We start from the raw sequence: 20,070 nt of genomic DNA on the forward strand, positions 1-20,070 counted from the left end.
CTTACTCTCATACTCTATTTTCCCTCTCTTAATCAATCCCCTTATCTTCCTTTCCAAAAATCTAAACTGCTCCCAATTAGAAGGCCTACTCCTATTTTATGCCAATTTACATGCCCATTCCTTGGATCTAATACTATCCCTAATTTCACCTGTTAGACACGGTCAGGCTATCTTTCCCGATTTGTTTTTATTTTTAATCAATCATAGGGGGAATAGATAGACTTTTCTGTTGCTGTAAATGAGACTCCAGGATGGTATGTTGCCTCCCAGGCGCTAGGGTCAAGGATGTCTTGGAATGGTTACAGGACATTCCAGAGTCAGAGGATGAACAGTCGGTAGTCATGGTATACTTTGGTACTAACAACAAAAGTAGAAAAAGGGATGGGGATCCTAAAAGCAGAAAATAGGGAGCTTGGAAGCAAGTTTTAAAAGTACAACCTCAGAAGGTAGTAGTCTAAAAATTGCGTCCTTAGCCACATACTAGTTAGAGTAGAAATAACAGGGTATATCAGACGAATATGTGACTGAATAGATGGTGTGAAACGTGACCAGGGATGGGAACTGAATATCTAGGAGGTATTCAGTTTTAGGAAGGACAGAGAGGAAAAAGAGGTAGGGTTGCATTGCTGCTTAAAACAGGACGCCAACAGAATAGTTAGGAAGGGCATGAGCTCCGGTGAAGTGGAATTTGGAATAGTGGGAAGGCTTTAAACAGGAAAATATATCGTATTACTGTAACCTTCCCGCACTTATTCCTCCTCGTCCAGGTAGCAGAGCCAAGCTTGGTGCAATGAATTTGCTGCTACCACTCTCCTCAGACACCATTTGCCCCCAACAGTATCCAAAGTGGTATATCTTGTTTTGCAGGGGAATGGACACAGGGATTCATGTACTGCCTGTCTAGTCCTCTTTCTCTGCCTGTTGGTCAGCCATTCCCTACCTGCTTGTGCAGTCTTAGCCTGCAGAATGAGCACCTCTCTCTACGTGCTATCCATGATATTCTCAGCCTCACCAATGCTCCACACTGCTCCTAGCTGCCTCTCCAGTTCAAACTCGGGCTTCCAAGAGCTGTAGCTGGAGAGACTTCATGCATACATTCTGGTCCCTGGCATTGGAACTGTGTCCAACTTCCAATATGGAGCAGGAGGACCACACTACAGCCTTGAACTCTCGTATAAGCTAAACCATTAAATTGCACTAAAAATCAAATAATATTAAATACTCTAGGGCACTATTCCCTTATAACTATAAACCCAAAATAAACACCTTACAAACAATAAGCAGTAAAAATTGTATCAATACTCACCCAATCAGCTGCTTTCTCTTGCCCCGTGTCACTTTTTTGACACTCTTCCCAGACTACTTCACTGCGATGCTGACTGTGGGGCACTCTTCCCAGACTCATCCCCTAATGGAGCATTTACATTGGGGTAACAGAAATAGTGATAAAATTAGGTCAGAATTCAACCTTCCCATTTTTTATTTAAGCTCCTGTACCTTTAACATTCAAGTCCACAAGGATTGAAACACCTTAAAAGGAGACCTTCAACCCTTACAAGTTAAACTACACTGCAATCTCTACATCACTTTACCAAAGTACTCTCACAAACACTGAAAACACCAAACACCATCTAACTGCTGCAACTCAAAGTATAAGATAACTAAATACAATCTTCCTCTGAAAACAAACTCATTTCAAAACCTTTATTTCCAAAAACAAAGTCGGTTAAATTTGTTCGTGTTAACATAGCTGGCAAAGTTCAAACAGAAGCTGCTTAAAAAAAAAACTCAGAATTATTTTCAAAAGCAAGTTCTGAAACCATTCTGCAATTCACTTGATGAATTCAGTACTCCTAATGCTCTGAACTTCAAATGAAACTGATTTGTCCTGAGGTACGAAGTACAGGGTGGCTTTTTTTCCTCATTTCAAAATGAGTTTGGTTGGGTCAAAGAGAGGGTGCACAATTGTGTGCAATCTCGGATTGATAATATAACTCATCAGCATCTGGGAAACGTGCATTTTAAATACCTGCTTACCAGAAGCACTGAATATTTAAACACTGTTGCATGCTACAGGGAAATTATCTTTTTATATAGAAAGTTCAGGTGCTAAGAATTTGCCATAGCAAATACAATCAGGTCCATTGCCATCTGTTTCAGAGATGTGTCATAACATCGCTGAATAGGACGATTAGAAAATATCTATAATCAGCTCCAAGTACTCTTGTAGCAAGTGGTAATGTCCCTATCTTTTGAGTGGAAGGCCTGTGTTCAAGTCCCACCTGCTCCTATGATGTGTAGTGATGACTCTGAACAAGTTGATTAGAAAATATCACAATTAAGCTTTATCACTGCTGAATAAACTTTCGTGGGGAGTTGTACAGAAGTTCTGCATTTGAAAATGGTCTAAAATGAATCACATCCAATGCCCTGAAATCTAGCCGTAAAGTAAAAATTTTCAGCATCAACAGCAGCACATCTTAAATAAAACTTTTTAAACATAAAAATTACAACCTTTAATTGAAACAAAGGCAGAAAATGCTGGAGAAACTCAAATCTGGCAGTATCTCTGAAGAGAGAGAAACAGAGTTAATAGTTTGAATCTGATATGATCTTTCTTCGGAGGATTCTGAAGACGTCATTTATGACTTGAAACATTAACTCGGTTTTTCACTCTGCATTTGCCGTCAGACCTGAGTTTCTCCAGCATCCTGTGTTTACTTCAGATTTCCCGCATCCACAGGATTTTGCTTTTATTCAACATTTTTTAGCTGATTAGCTAAGCAACTTTTCCTAAAATCTGACTGGTAGCCTGCACCGTCACAGTACAAACACACTCAATTGACTCAAACACAGAAAAGAAATATGCAATATAAACACCTGACTTGCTGGCAACAAGGGCAGGAAGGGGAGGTCAGAATCCCTTTGAGGTGGATCTGGAGATCAGAAGACTCAGGTAGGGTGAAGGCATTTGTGAATGAGGTATTAATGAATCAGGCATATGTTAGACAGTAGAAGACACTTAGCCACTGATCCTGTGACTGTATACTTGAAGTTTCAAACAGTGATTTTCTTTACAAAAAAAGCATGCAAATTCATTATAAGTTGCAAACCCAGCTCCATGGAGCAGATTATCTGCCTTGTTCCCTCTCACTGCCTATATCACACTTACATTGAAATCTGAAGTGGGTAAATTGAAGGCAGATTGGGATTTGGAATTTTAACACCAATCCCACATTTTGGGGACATTGGGGTTACAATTATGTACTAAATTGGAACCCCCCAACAGTCCATGTGTGTTTGCTGGAGTTGCCTCTGCAATAATCAGCAGTAAATTCTTCAGGTGCTACACTACCTTAGTTTAAAAAAAAGCAACCTAATTTGCATTACAGCCACCCCTCAAATTACAAACAGCAGAATTCTAAAATTCCTCCGACTTTTCCATCAGTGTGTAATATTCAAACATTTTTCTACCTCTCACCCAGTTTATAGATTTTCAGTGGAAAAGTAAGGAGCTGTTACATCTGAGCTCAGAGTTATTATTAGGTTGTGCTGGCTTTGTTCAACACAATTCACTTGAAAAATTCACCAAATAATCAAGGGATTTCGATCACAAAAAACATAATAGTCCAAAGTGAGTTTCTATGATTTTTTTTGTACTAGTTTAATTAAAACAAACATTCTGCTAAGAACAGGGACATTCTCAAAATTGGCTGTGAGATCTAATCAATCAGCATGGTATGTTTCAATTAATTGTTCCTGTCTGCATGCCTTCAAGAAAGCTCCTAAAAACTGTTAATTTATTAAAATGGTCACCAACATGCATCTTTTTTTTCATTGTTGCAGCTTCTGTTCGTCTTGGCATTATCACAATGGTGGTTGAGCACCATCTTCATTTCCTCCCGTCAGTTACCCTGTATTCTTCCAATACATTGCTTTTAATTCTCTCATCACCACATCTTATCATCTGGCCTTCAGGCCTGCTTGTCCTCCTCCTTCCTGGCAGTCCTGCCTCACTCACCTCATGTACCATCTTTCTCAACAAACACCCCATTAACATTTCAAACTCTTCTCAGCTCATTTCTTCAATTTTTCATTATCTTCTGTTTTAGGTGCATTGGTGCAAGAGGAAGGAGCTCAGGCCTGATTCTTCGTGCAATCCAAATCTGGCTGTGAAATCAGGTTACTCATAGGTGGTAGACTTGGCACAGATTTTAAAAAACAATTTTTGTTATCATGTGAAAAATTGTCAAGCTGCTGCTGGTTAAAGAATGCATTTTTATAACATACTTTACCTGTCACTGTTTTATTTTGCCACAATAAATAAACTCCATTGTTCATTCCAATGATGGAAGTCATTTTTAAATAAGTCCAACTTTCTTTGCAGACACAGCATGAACATAAAGAAAATCAAAGCACTTCACTACAATGTGAACAATGCAACATTACAGGTGATCACTATTGAAATGCATGAACTGATAGAAGTTAAGGTTGCCTTTACCAACAATAAAGAGTGAAGAGAACATTCACTGATAGTTGTGTGTTACTGAAAGTCACCTGAGAAAAGTCTCATTACTCATTGTGCAAGATCTCAAGAGCCTCTAACTGCCTAAAATACACTGATGTGCAAATATTTCTGGCTCCAGTTTTAATTCAAATTTCATAATTCCCATGTTGCATTCAATGAGATATTAATTAAACATATTCAACCTGGCCAAATATATAAAAGCAGAGCCACCACAAGCCAGGTGAAAGAATAGAGGTTTGGGGAGACCAATCCAGTGCAACTCTAAAATGCTCCAAAAACTGATCAGTGATCCAAAATGTGGGTGCACAGGAATTACTATTGGTAGTATTTTTCCTCCATTTTAAAACACATCGTTTCCAGAGGTGGAAGTTTATTAACCTGTTGCTAAGCCTCTGCCAGTACTGCACACATGCACAAGTTTCCAAAACGACTTGATTCCGAATTAACTGTGGCAGAAAGTACCAAGACTGGCAATCAGCAAGAAATGAGACTGCTCCATAGCAGACTTTTACATAAATATTTGACCAGGCTCATTCACAGTTAAAAATGAGCAAAGTCACTTGTGTGCAACTTTCATAACTTAAATCTGTAAAAGAATTTCAAGCACCACAGATGCATTCAATTACAGTAAATTTTACAATAAAAACCAGGTTTTGCCTTTTCCAAATACTTGGCACAGCAGGAATCTGCAATGCACCACAAATATACTAAATGATGAAATGAAGACATGAAGTCAACAGTTGTCTGGCTGAGAAATGATTAAACAACACAGATGATGGGCATCATCACCTCCCAATGCTTTAAATCAGCATGCTACAAACAAGGGTGGGTTATTCTCATAAGGCAATTTGAAGGAAGTGAACTACAACGTAAGAAAATAATTGCATGCTACATAGTGGATTGCATTTCCTTATTTGGATGAGCTTGTAACATCTTCCCAACCTAAGAATCTTAACTTACTAAGGTACTAATTTACATGCAAGTTTTCAACATGAAAGAAGCATTTATTAAAAAATTCAAACCAGCAACTTGGGGGTAAGCTAGTTATTCACAGTGCAAGGCATAACAGGAACTTAATTTCTGAGCTATGCATGCCTCGTGCACAAAATATTATGAGCATGCTAAGCAATTAAAATGATTACATTTCATTCAAAATCTGAAAAAAATGCAAATACAGTAGTCTCTAAGCTTGATTTGGAGAAGAGTTCATTTTAAGCTTCTTCCACAACTCATCCAGCAATTTAATAATAAATTTATCTGACGAAGAAATTCGGTCAAAAGCCTTAAAAACGCATTCTGAGCAATTTTGCTGATACCATGCCTGTCCCTCTGAACGTTCCAAAATAAAACTGTTTCAATGATTTGTTTGAATTAACATTTTGCAAGTTCATCAATTCAAATCATCTGGACTCCAACCAAGAATAACTGATGCATTTCTTAAGGTATAAGAAAATACCAATATATAGTGCATTGACGCAGATAGAAGCACATTTATTGAAGTATACGACAGTTTAGAACTAACAAATGCATTAGGTTCAAATCACAAGTTTCATCAAAAAGTAAAATCATCATATATCTATGTGATATGGTGCATCATTTTGAGCCAAGCTGTAGAAATATCAGGGGGAGGTGGGGATGAATGAGGTTGCTGCATTCTCACATCTTATTGTGCCCCCGCATACCTGTGCTAAATCTTTCAAAGAGTTATACAAGTAGTTGCTTTGCCCATGCCCCTGCATTTTTTTCCCCAAATTGAACAAAACTGGCAAAATTCTGAAAGCATCCTCCTCTTACATGCAGTTGGTTTTCTTTCCTCAGTCATGCATTTGGTACATCAAGGGCATACACTGGAAAACTAAGGAGATGCCTAATAACTTGCAATTTTTTTTGGTACTCATAAATCCAAATTAAAATTTGAATAAGGGAAAGTTACAGATTTTTTTAAAGAAATAATCTATTTCCTGGGGAAATACAGACTTTTACCTTGCTGACTATGAAATCAGATTATGTAACCATCCATCCAGAGTCCTAGCGCTACTTATTAGTCAGCCACCCTATAATGTGACAAATCTACAGGCCACTGAAAGATAGCATGCAGGTGCAGCAAACAATTAGAAAGACAAATGGTACGTTAGCATGCAAATCAACACAATTTGAGTACAGAATAAAGAAGTCTTGCCAGTGCTGTAGAGAGCCATAGTGAGACCTCATCTCAAGTACAGTTTTCGTATCCTCATTTAAGAAAGGATATACTTACCACAGTGCAACAAAGATTCATTTGATTAATCCCTGGGATGGCACAATTGTTTACAAGGAGAGAGAGATCGAGGATGTTGGGTCAGGACTCTCCAGAGTTTCAAAGTGGTGATCTCATCGAAAACTTACAAGCTATGATAGACGGAATATAGACAGGATGGTCCCCTTGGCTGGTAAGACTAGAACTAGGGGCAAATCTGTCTTAAATAGGCTCCACTTATCCTGAGTTGAATAGAAATTCCTTCTCTGTCTACTCCAGAATACGTTGGAAGCTCAAACACTGAGCATGGTCAAGACAGAAACAGACAGGTTTTGAGACTTTGACATTAAAGCGATATGGAGATTGGCATTGTTCTGCATTTTAAGGAGACATTCGTAATGGTGGGGCAGGCTTAATGGACTAAACACCTATTTCTGTTCCTATTTTTCTGTGGGAAGATAAAACAAGACTTGAACGCAACTCATTTTGGAAATGACATGAAAAAATGTAGATAAAATACAATTTCATGGACTTTTCTGCCGAGATGACAGAGTTGTAATTTGACATCGAGGTCAACAGCCCAAATCTGATCATCAACCCTGATAAAATGGGTCTTCCAGCCCAGTCAATTCACTGTTTTCTCTTACACCACCACCCCCATATCCCCTCCGTCAAATAAAAACAAAATCTGTCCTTCATAAGATGATGTCCAGGTATTACCACATAGTTCCACTGATGATTTTCTCCATGTCAGGAGAATACTTCTTCAATTGAAGAACCTAAAAAAAAAACTCATTCAAAATCAGGCTACAAGCTAGCCAACTGACTGAAATGGTTACTGATAGTATATCACGGAGTATTGCTTTTACTTCTGGGTACCATATTTTAGGAAGGATATCAGGAGATTTACCAAAATCATAAATGTCAAAATGGGGGAGTCTTGTAAGTGGAAAGACTTTTCTCCTTGAGGAAAGGAAGATTAAGAGAAGACTCACAAAATGTGTCTAATGTAAACAAAACTAGGTTTTCAAAATCCATGAACGGATTTTGGTACATCAAGCAGATTTCAATGGCACAGAAACCGTACTCAGAGTGTACAATTTCAAGGTTAATGGCAAAACAAACTGAGGAAAACATGAGGGAAACAAAACAGGCAAAGGAGGAAGCTGTGGAGAATTTAACTACGAAAATAAAATTACGATGGACCTGGGCAGAGTGGATAGGAGCAAAACCTGCTGCGCTACCCTTGATGGTTAATGTTAGTTTTTAACCACGACTTATGGCTTGGAGCTGGATTTGATTTGGAAATGTATTCCCCATTCTTATGTGAAATTAGATTTATAATTGGATCGGTTTTGTGTCTTTTTAAATCTGATATGGTTTTGACAGTTTTCTGCAAGCACAGAAACCTATGGTTGAAAATTCAAAATGACATTTTTCAGCGAATATAAAGGATATCATAATTATATGTCTTGTTCGATTATTCACATTTTAATATTACTAACATAACTTTTAGAAACATATTATTATGGCAGAAGGTACTGTATTAAAAAAAATTGCCTACTTACAATATTAGGGAGCTTATTCTACACTTCAAAATTAACTAGGGTATAATTCAATTCCAAAAACATTCATTACCCACTTACATTACTTTCCTCAGAGCTTTGATTTCTTTTCCCCCATATAAAAGCCCACTGCATTTTAGAATAATCTCTTTCAATCCACTCAAAATACACATGCACCATTTGATGAAAATGTCCTACACATCTTCACATGGAAGCTTAATTGAAATTTTCCAGCCAAGTTTTGATGGAAATATCCACCATATTTAAGTCTTTCTGTTCTTCTACATTGCCTTCCATATTCCACCTTTGAAAGGATTTCAGTAAAACACTATGGGAGAAAAATGTGTCCTAACACTGAAGCTTTTTTTTGATTCATTCACAGGATGACGGCATCACTAGCTAGACCAGCATGAATTGCCCATCCCAGAGGCCAGTGAGGAGTCAATCACATTGCTGTGGATCTGGAGACACATATAGACCAGACTTGGTTAAGGGCAGCGGTTTCCTTCCCTAAGAGGCGTTAGTGAACCGGATGGAGTTTTCCTGACAATCGACAATGGTTTCACGGTCATCATCAGACTCTTACTTCCAGGTTTTTATTGATATCAAGTTCTATCATCTGCCATGGCAGGATTCAAATCTAGGTCCGCAGAACATTTCCTGGGTCTCTGGGTTAATAGTCCAGCAATAATACCACAAAGCCATCACCTTCCCAAAGTTCCTTTATTCAAATGAAGAGATAACTTTATTTGTGTTAAAGTGCCCCTAACACTTTCTGAAGTACAATTTCTGAAGAATTAAAATTTAGCAGCAAAGACAATATCTCTGAATTATTTCTAATGGACAGTACAACAGGGTCTATCAGTAGAACACAATCGTGGTGAGGCACTTCATCCAAAACCCATCAATGCCTTTAACTCAACATACATGCACATGTACTTTCCAGCAACAATCACCTATAAAAAAGTTTCAAAACACCTCTAGCAAATTCAATTTCTATGTGCATAGGTGTTACGAGCAATTACAAAATTCTTACCAATTCTCTGCTTTAATTCAGGTTACCCAAAGTAAGAATCAAACCATGATGCTTTCATAACCATCCAACTCAATCTGACATGGGAGTAGTTTTGCCACTCACCTTTGGCTAGATATAATGTTTTTGTCTTAAGGTCTGAAAGGCCTTAGGAGTTTTTTCTGTGTTGAAGAGGCGACATAAGTGCAGGATATTAATACAATGTGGGCTGAATTTTACCAGAAATTGGCTAAGTGTCAATTTTGGAGATTTCTCTCAGTGATCCCTAGTGAAATTTTTCTAACTATTCTCCAAAACTCACCGTATAGAGTCATAGAACATAGAAACTGACCCTCTGACCTGACTCATCCATGCTGACCAGGTTTCCCAAACTGAACTAGTCCCACTTGCCTGCATTTGGCTCATATCTCTCTAAACCTTTCCTATCCATGCACCTGTCCAAATGTCTTTTAAACCTTGTAACTTTACGTGCCTCTACAACTCCCAAGACAGCTCGTTCCATATATGCACCATCTTCAATGTGGAAAAAGTTGCCCCTTAGGCCACTTTTAAGTATCTCCTTTCTCACCTTAAACCTATGCCCTCTGGTTTTGGACTCCTCTACCCTGGGGAAAAGACCTTGGCTATTCATCTTATCTATGCCTCTCATGATTTTATAAACTTCTATAGAGGTCACCCTCTGACACTCCAGGGAAAAAGACCCAGCCTATCCAGCTTCTCCTCATAACTCAAGTCCTCCTGCCCCGGTAACATCCTTGTAAATCCTTTCTGCACCTTTTCCAGTTTAAATAATCCATATTTAAATAAAGCCATTATTTAATAACACCCTTCCCATAGAAGGACGACCAGAATTGTGCGCAATACTCTAAATGTGGCCTTACCGATGTCTTGTACAGCTTTAATATGACGTCCCAACCCCTGTACTCTGTGCTCTAACCAATGAAGGTAAGCGTGCCAAACATCATCTTCATCACCCTGTCTGTCTATCTGTGATGCCACCTTCAAGGAACATGTACCTACACCCCGAGGTCTCTCTGTTCAATAACACTTCCCAGGGCCCTGCCTTTAAATGTGTAAGTCCTGCTCTGGTTTGCTTTGCCAAAATGCAATACCTTGCATTTATCTAAATCATACTCGGTCTGCCATTCCTTGGCCCACTGGCCCAGTTGATCAAGATTCCGTTGTACTCTTAGACAGCCTTCTTCAGTGTTCACTATACCACCAATTTTGGTGTCATCCACAAACTTACTAAAACAGGCATCTGATATTCTCATCCAAATCATTTATATAAATGATGAACTACAGTGGACCCAGCAGCGATCCTTGCAGCACATCAGCAATCACAGAACTCCAGTCTGAACAACAACCCTCTACCACCACCCTCTGTCTCCTACCATCAAGCCAATTTTGTACCCAATTGCCTTGTTTCCCTGGAGCCCTTGTGATCTAACCTTGTGTAACATGTCAATATGGCACCTCAACCGACACACCATCTCTCACCAGAGATGAAAGTACTCTCTACGTCCAGAGCTTTCCGAGATTTCCAACGGTAGCCATTTTTAAAGCCCAGTGGCGCACCAGGTCAAGTGCTGCCAGACAGGAGTTGGCCCTCATCATGCACACAGTGGATAGGAACCAAATCAAACATTTCTCAGGGCACATAGGTAGCACAGCTGATTCTTCATTGCAAATGCAAGTGCACGTTTGTAAATCCATTGCGACTTAAAAACCAAGCTTCACAGGTCTATCAATCTTACCATCATTCCAACTTAAAACCCTATCCATGGAAATGCTACTCTTCCCCAGTGCAGCTTACAGTTCAATCATACAAACACTGTGCTACACTGTCCCCATGAAGACAAGGTGGTCATGTGTAGATAGCTGCATTCCTCCTCTGCTCTATCTTTTCCTCTTTTAATACATCGAGTTTCCCCACTTCACAATCCCCCTGCTAAACATGCCCCTCAACTTCTGGTGGACAGAACCCTATCCCCCGACCAACTAGATGGACAGTCCTGACTGATGACTGACCAGACCAGACCGACTTACATGCAGCTCTCCAAAAGGGCATCCCACAAGTCACTAGAATGAATGCAGTGAATCCACAGGGCAGACTGTAGAGGTACAGACACCCTAACTCTGACTGTCCCAATTGACCAAATGACTGTTACCAAGCCCCTCAACTGACATCAGAGGTTTCCCTTGATACATTTTCCCAGTTCCCGGGACCAAAAGTTGTCTCCCTCAACTGGACTGAGGACTATTCCCCTTAGACCTTGAGACATAGACATTTAGTTAATGTACGAGTGTGATTAGCACATGCAGTGTTGCCACATAGTGCAGGTGTGAGATTGAGATAGCCTAGTGACATACAGTAATATGTCCATTCTCCTGACTGATCACTGCTGACAGCTATGACAAGCCTGGTTATGTGTCTGCTCCAAAAGATAAGGCAACACAGAGGTTCTGCGAGCCTTTAAGCTTTGGCTGAGGCGGAAAAGCACAAATAAATTAAAGGTAGAAATGTTGTAAGTATCGAAGTAGGGACAAAGTGAGTGAGCAAGTGAAGACCCCAAAATGCACCATGGCTGAATTCATTAAATGGTTTCCTGCCCCTTTGTATACTGTCCAGGCAGTAGCATTCCAATGAAATGTGCTTATGCATTCTGAAGTTCAACAATGAAGTGCAGAATCATCTTGCAATTGGGTTGAAGGTGCGCAATGAGTAATTTGTCTGATGCAAACATGCATGAACAGGGGTTGTGGGCAGTCGCTGGCTAAAAATGTAACCTGAGATATTGTTGATCCTGTCTACAATTGAGAGTTGGAGGAGTAAATGGCAAGCTGGAGGGACCAGATATCTGTTTGGACTATCGCAGAGTGGTATTATCACTAAACTATTAAACCAGAAACATAGCTAATGTTCTGGCAGCCCAGGTTCAAATCCTGCCATGAAAAATGGTGGAATTTGAATTCAGTTTTAAAAAGTCTGGAATTACGAGTCAACGAGACTGAAACATTACTGACTGCTGAAAAAGAGCCATCTGGTGCACTAATGTTCTTTAGGGAAGGAAATCGGCCATCTTTACCTAGCATCCAACACCGCCTCTGGGCAATAAATACTGGCCTAGCCACAATTGCCAGCTACTAATTTCTATTCAGCATGCGGGAGAATGGGAACCTGTATATTAAAGGAGAGAGATTAGGTAATGATGACATGCTACTGCATGCAAATAGATGCAGTGAAAATAAATCTTGCTACTTTGAAAGAGATTCTTGTCTCGCCTATTTCCTAACACATATCTAAGCTTGCTCAGCAAGGCCAATGTTTGATATACGTGAAGATGCTGCAGTAAATTTGGTCAATTGCTGGAACATTTCAGCTGAATCTTACAAGAAAACAGCTCGGTCAGTTTCAGAGTTTCATGGAGGGTTTCTCTCAGTGAGGCAGGTCATCTGCTGCAATTAATCCCAAACTCTCCTCGTTAACTAGATACTATGCTCTTACAGCACCCCTCTTGTTCGATGATAAGCTGATTCTCCGACACGCCTTGGGAGAAGTACTCACGGCTGCTGTGAGCATCCAGATACACACAAAGTGAGTGGGTGGTAAGAAAGCAAGCAAGGAACCCAGAGATATTCCCTACTCCAAACATCAGCTCGCTGTGTCCTTGCGCACAGTGTAGCTACAGAAGTATTCTAATGAGAGGCGCTGGTGTGGCTCAAAGTGAAGCTGATCATCACAAGAAGCTTGTGCCTCTTGACATTTTACCTTCCCTATGACACCACAGAAAATGTCATCCTGAAGCCACAACTGGGAATTCCCTGTGGGGGTTAGTAAAAGGTACCATGATATCACTACTAATAACACAATTGCTGCTAGAACGTTACATTTATTGTCTCTGATGTTCTATGGGGACAGTCAGGTACAGTGTTAAAAATTGGGCTTTCTAGTCTGCCAATCCTAAACCGGGAATAGTTAAGTCAACGTCAGTCTGCATGCACTAAGTAATTGAGTAATTAACAGCAGCGTATCTCTACTAAAAATGTGGTTACATATTTGACATTGGGATAAAGTTGCTTACAATTAAAAAGTGAATGTAGGGAGGCAAACCCAAGCATTTGCATCAAAGCCCAAAATCAAATTATTAAGGCATTAAAAATGGTAAGGTTGCAGGGAAGAGAAGCGGGGCAAGCTGGGAAGTGTACAGACATTTTACTGCATACATTTTGAAAGTATCAAAGCACCCATTCATCACCCACTAATTCAAATTCATTAACCTTCCAAATCTATAATCCCACATGAACTAATCATGATAGGCAATTTATAGATAGTAGGAACTGCAGATGCTGGAGACTATGATGCTGCTTGGCCTGCTGTGTTCATCCAGCTCTGCACCTTGTTGTCCAGGCAATTTATAGAACAAGGATTTGAAAATATTGTCAGAGCACCAACATCTCTACCTGTGCCTCTTTCCATAGCATAGGATTCATGTCATCTAAGTCTGCAGATTTATCCACTTCTAAGATCTGTCGGTACCTCCTTTGTCTCTGTTAATCTCTAACATTTCACTGTTCTCCACCCTGACAGGTATTCCTGCATTGCTCTTTTCCATTATGAATATCGATCCAAAGTATTCATGGAAGACCTGAATAAAGGTCCTCAAAGTCCACACACAGATGACCTATCTGGTTCCTAATGGGCCTCACTCTTTCCCTAGTTATTCCCTTGCTCTGAATGTTCAAGAAAACCCTCTTGATCTTTCCTTTATTCTACCTGCCAAGGCTCTCTGATGCACTCTCTTCACTTTCTAGATTTACCGTTTAAGATCATCCCCTCCCCCGGCACTATTTATACTCCAGTAGGAACTCTGACATATTAAACCTTCTGTACCAGCTGTAAGCTTCTTTTTTCTTAATCCTAACTCTTACTTTCCTTCACATCTAGGGTTCAACAGTCATATTCCCACCTTTTCTCTTTATAGGAATATGTTTGCCAATATTCTCTCTATTTCCTCCTTGAATGCCTTCCTCTGTTCTGATCGTTTTATCTTCAAACAGCTGCTCTCAGGCCATTCAGACCAAACTGTATCTTATATTACTAAAATTAGCTTTCCCCAGTTTAGAATTATTATTCCCAACCCATCCTTATCAATAACAATGATCACTATCTTCAAAATGCTCCTTACAAACATGCCTTCCTCCTGCGCAGACTATTTCTTCACTACTATAATTGATTTCTTGATCAATAATGGGACCCCGCTGCTTCTATCCCCCTCTCCATTTGTCAAGGATTTGAAAATATTGTCAGAGCCCTGACATCTCCTCCTGTGCCTCTTTCCATAGCATAGGATTCATGTCATCTAGGTCTGCAGATTTATCCACTTCTAAGGCCTATACCCAGGTTGATAGGGTTGTTAAGAAGGTGTACGGTGTGTTAGGTTTTATTGGTAGAGGGATTGAGTTTTGGAGCCATGAGGTCATGTTGCAGCTGGACAAAACTCTGGTGCGGCCGCACTTGGAGTATTGCGTACAGTTCTGGTCACCGCATTATAGGAAGGATGTGGAAGCATTGGAAAGGGTGCAGAGGAGATTTACCAGGATGTTGCCTGGTATGGAGGGAAGGTCTTATGAGGAAATGCTGAGGGACTTGAGGCTGTTTTCGTTAGAGAGAAGAAGGTTAAGAGATGACTTAATAGAGACATACAAGATGATCAGAGGATTAGATAGGGTGGACAGTGGGAGCCTTTTTCCTCGGATGGTGATGGCTAGCACGAGGGGACATAGCTTTACAATGAGGGGTGATAGATATAGGATAGATGTCAGAGGTAGGTTGTTTACTCAGAGTAGTAAGGGCGTGGAATGCCCTGCCTGCAACAGTAGTAGATTCGCCAACTTTAAGGGCATTTAAATGGTCATTGGATAAACATATGGATGATAATGGAATAGTTTAGGTTAGATGGGCTTCAGATTGGTTTCACAGGTCGGCGCAACATCGAGGGCCGAAGGGCCTGTACTGCGCTGTAATGTTCTATGTTCTATGTTCTATTACCAGGAATATTAATCAGCTAATCTTGCCATCTTTCAACTACATCTTGGTCATAGCTATGATATTCATACTCCTACATGCCTATCTGCTCCCAAAGCTCATCTGTCTTATTTCACAGGCTCCTTCAATTAAAATTTGTTCCATTTCGCCTTACTAAACTAACGTTCTTATCTATGCTATGTTTCCTCTGCCTTCCACACTCACTATTTTCTAATGCCATCTCAGCTTTTCTCCCTTCTAAACTACTTATCAAAATCCCATCTACCTCCCAATCTAGTTTAAATCCACCCCAATCGTATTAGCAACCGTTCCCACAAGAATGTTACTCCTGTTCCTTTTCAGATGTAGCCTGTCAAACTTGTACAGGTCACCTGCCCCACAAACAGTCCCAATGCCTCATGAATCTAAAGCCATCCCTCCTGCACCATCCTTCCATTCATGCATTCATCTGCTCTATCTTTCTATTCCTATACTCATTACTGCATGGCACCAGAAGTTATCTGAACATTACTACCTTTGAAGTCCTGCTTTTCAATTTTCTACTTAACTGTGTAAAGTCTGTTGCAGGATCTCATTCTCTTTTCTCCTATATCATTGATTCCACATGGACCACAGCTTGTGACTGTTCACCTTCTCCCTTCAGAATGCCTTACAGCCATTCTATGACAACTTTGACCAAATGAGATGCACTCAAGAGATTCATTGCAGCTGCCTGGTCTCCTTCTTCTTTTTGGTGGTCACCTCTCTCTGCCTGCACTTACTGAAGGTGCCCAATCTCCAAAACCCAGAGTCCGAGTTGCTCCAACTGGAGGCACTTTCTGCACACTTAGTCATCCAGACTACTAGGAGTTCTCACATAGTGCAGGATGTGGGAATCAAAGGCCTGAGCTCCCCAAACATAATCTGAACAAAATAGAATATGGACCGACCCTTGTTTGTATTTTATCCTTCTTCCTACTCCAGTACAGAAAAGAAAATCTTATTCTTGTTTAAATCAGGCAAGCAAATAGAACCCTTTAACTCTATAAAAAGAATTCTGAAGTTTTGAAATATTTATTATGTAAAGTTTTTATGCTGTTCTTGGTCTTAAATCAGTACTTGGTCACAAGAGGTAAATACTCAACACTCTCCTATATCATGTTTGATTTTGTTGAAGGAGTTCCTCTACTGCTCTCTCCCTGTTTATGGGTCCTGTCCACTCTCATTGCGCCCTTTAACCTCACTGCTGTCGCTTCTGAGTCTCCCCCAATTACCTCCACAGCCAGTCTGTATGCTTTTGGGTCTTCACGGCATTTCTTGGTGATGCTGACCACCTGCTAAGAGGTCCTCAATTTGCTTGCTGCCCTCAGGTGATGCAAACTGCCCATCTTGGAGTCCTCACCTCATCAGCTCTTCTTTATGCAGCCCTTTCACGTGTCCAGCATTGATAAGCTATTATTGTTATGGACTCCTTATACTCACCCTAACTCAGCAGTTTATGAATCATGGATTCGATATTGGTTATACCACATAAACTGGCATAATTTAGTTACTTAAATCAGCTTTCAATTTTACTGATTATAAATAGATAGATAAACACAAGCTTGCACAGATCATTGGCTAGTCTCAATTTGAAATACGTATGGAAGTTTTGCAACTGCAATGGGAATGATAACTGGACTTAGAACCCAAATTCTTTATCAGGACATAGTTTCAGTGGAAAAATGTAAGTCAATGGAACAGGTGTAAATAGACTATTTGAGTTGGACTTTACTCACATTACAACTGGTATTGGTGCAAAGTGGTTTCATTTTGAAACCACATTTCAGTTATAATATGAATATAGCCTGATTGTGAAGTCAGAATTTAACTCAACATTCAAGTTTAAAAAAAATTACTTTGTTGGCTTTAAAATTATTTCTGCCTCAATACCTCAAATAACACTCCACTAGTAGTGTTAACATAATGCAAGATTAATAACCAAACACAAATCTAGTTGACTTTGAATCATTATTTGAATGGCTGCCTTTTTAAACTGATTTCCAGAAACAAGTTATGGCTTCTATTACTTGAGTTGCAGATGTAATACTGTTAGATTTAATACTGCTACATGATGCAAGTTCAAAGAGGGTTCTTTACCTGCTTCTGTGCATTGCTTAATAATAGGTGTTATGGATATTAGCATTATCCATACAAAAAAGAAATGAAAAGCCATAAAAAGTAATGTTACTTTGTTTCAATATATAATCAAGAAACTATTCAGGCAGTTTTCTTTAAAAAAAAAGAGTCATTTCACAAGATTTCAGTTACAGTTCTGTTCTGTGGAACACAGTTTTCAACTTGTGTAGGTTATCAAAAAGGGAACGACAGAAAATATACTTCAAGAGGTTTATTCTCCCATTTCAGTTCTTTTCTCTCTGCAAGATCATAAAGGTGAAAGCCCTTTCAATGTCACATCTCATGCAAGAGGTTTCTTTAAAGAAAGCAAGGTCTACGCTACCCAAATTGTTTTGGCAATATTCCAGCAATAATGCTCAAGATGTGCTCCAGATGTGCACCCCTAAGCAAGCTGTTCCAGTACAGCCACAACATTGGTATCCACCTGACAAATGTAGAAAATAACAAAAAGCAGGATTAATCCAACTCAGCCAATTACTGCTCAGTTTAATCTTGAATATGAGCAAAAATAATGGAAGGGGTCATTGACAATGTAGCACTCAAAAAAGGATTAACCTGTCACTGACACTCCATTTGCGTTCTGCCAGGGCCACCCAGCTCCTAAATTCATTTAGCCTTGGTCCGAAAATGGAAAAAAAAAACACCTCCAGAGGTGATGTGACAATGACTATTCATAACCTCAGTGTAGCATTTGAGCAACTGAAGTATAGTGTAGTCCTGGGAAACTTGGAGCCAATTGGTATCATGAAAAACTCTGCACCGGTTGAGGTCAAAATTGCAATCGGGGAAATTACAGCTCAGAATAGGCAGCCCATTCCAATTCTTTGAACAAGTTGCCCAGTGGAGTCTCACAGCTTGGTTTTTCATCCAGAACTCTGCAAGTTATTGCTCAAGTAATGCTCAGGAGTCTTCGGAACTTTTCTATGGAATCGGAATCCTTTTAGCATGCCTGCACATGTATCCATATATAGAGTGGATAAGGACGGGTTCCATCCTGTGCTCCAATGGAAAAAAAGATGCAGAACACACTATGTATGTTCCATGATCTTGTCTGAAAATGCAATGTCATGGATTCTCATTCCCCTTGGGATTACCAACTCTAGAATGGGGCAACAAGTGCACAATATGATTTTTTTATAACATTCAAAATTAAATGTTTGACTTCAATATACTTTCTGCTCAATACAGCTTTAGTCTATTTTCCTAGTATCTACAAAGGGTATCAGAGCAGATTTGTTGTTTAACTGACATTATGCTTTGTCAGAATTGAAATCCAATACCTGCTTTCTGGTGTCATATGACACCAGATCAGTCTGAGACATGTGAAAGTGTAGCAAATTGGCAAGAATGCCAATGGCAGAGTCACACTGCCAACAAACCTAATCACACCTAGATTAATAAATTCATCCACAATGTGATAAGGATTAAGTAAACTGTATATAGTTAGCTGCAGGGAAGTGGATTTGATGGGAAATGAAACACTTTCTCACATGTTGCTACGCTTTAATATTAGGGACAGAAATATTGGGCAGTAGCATTGTCTGTGAATATGAACTTATGGTTGGCCAGAACAGACACACCAGGTGACTAACATGCAAAATCTGCAATCATCGTCTTAACTGCAAGTACTACAGGAACAATATTTTCAATCTCTGCATTTACACTCCTTTGCACACAAATCACATTTGGATATTGGCACAATGAGAAACAGATGGCATTTATGCTGCATTTACTACAATTTGAGTCAGCACTGTGCTAGATAGCCTGGAAAGGATGTGAAATGGCATTGTTGCCACATCAGTTGAGTCATTTATCTAATGGGGAAAGAACAGACCTGCAGCATGTCAGTCATTTACTGAGCAGGTTAAAAGTACTTGTTGCAATCTTTTGTAAAGCTCTTTTCTCAGAATTTGCACATGTAAAGAACTTATTTGATCCATGATTGGTATCCAAATCTTTCAGTTATTGGCCCTCAAAAGGATTCAATTCAATGCAATTTTTGGTGCTAGGCTTTGAACTGGTTGAACTCAAATTTTTGTAGTTTCAAAAAGTGAGATTAGCTAAAGCTGTAAATTGCCTAGAATTGTTCCCGTCCCAAGGACTGAATCTTTGCTCAATGTTTACACAAAATATCACGATCACTATCTTAACACATGGAGAAACACAGGTATAAACTGTGGCACTACCTTCTTAATTTGAACTTTGAAGCTATCAGGAATAAAATTCAACCATGACCAGTAAAAGGTGCAAAATGGTCTGTTTATATGCACACCGAATAGTTCTACTGATGCCAATACCAGGGTATATAACAGATAGATGCTTTTAAAAATTCATTCATGGGATGTGTGTTTCACTGGCTCAGCCAAAATTTATTGCCCATCCCAAAATGCTCATGTGAAAGTGCTAGTAAGGTGCCTTCTCGAACTGTAGGGAGGATTTCAAGGATTTTCAGCAACAGTGAAGGGTCAGTAATAAATTTCAAAATCAGGATGGGGAGTGGGG

The 20,070-nt window shown here is 39.6% G+C and overlaps 1 protein-coding gene across 4 annotated transcripts in view; it reads right to left on the reverse strand.

Annotated features, from left to right (window-relative positions):
* Positions 1-20,070, reverse strand: part of LOC109921467 (kinase suppressor of Ras 1-like) — a 58,345-nt gene that overhangs the window by 5,644 nt on the left and 32,631 nt on the right. For all 4 annotated transcript variants that reach the window (XR_007264893.1, XM_048612825.1, XM_048612827.1 and 1 more), the window contains exon 2: positions 1,307-1,408. Coding sequence is in view for 3 of the 4 variants with exons in the window: in XM_048612825.1 (XP_048468782.1) it covers positions 1,307-1,408 (102 nt within the window). In the remaining variant the exon portion in view is untranslated. The remainder of the gene's footprint in view (positions 1-1,306; positions 1,409-20,070) is intronic.

Source organism: Rhincodon typus, chromosome 26 (genome assembly GCF_021869965.1).
Source record: "Rhincodon typus isolate 14 chromosome 26, sRhiTyp1.1, whole genome shotgun sequence".
Lineage (NCBI taxonomy): Eukaryota > Metazoa > Chordata > Chondrichthyes > Orectolobiformes > Rhincodontidae > Rhincodon > Rhincodon typus.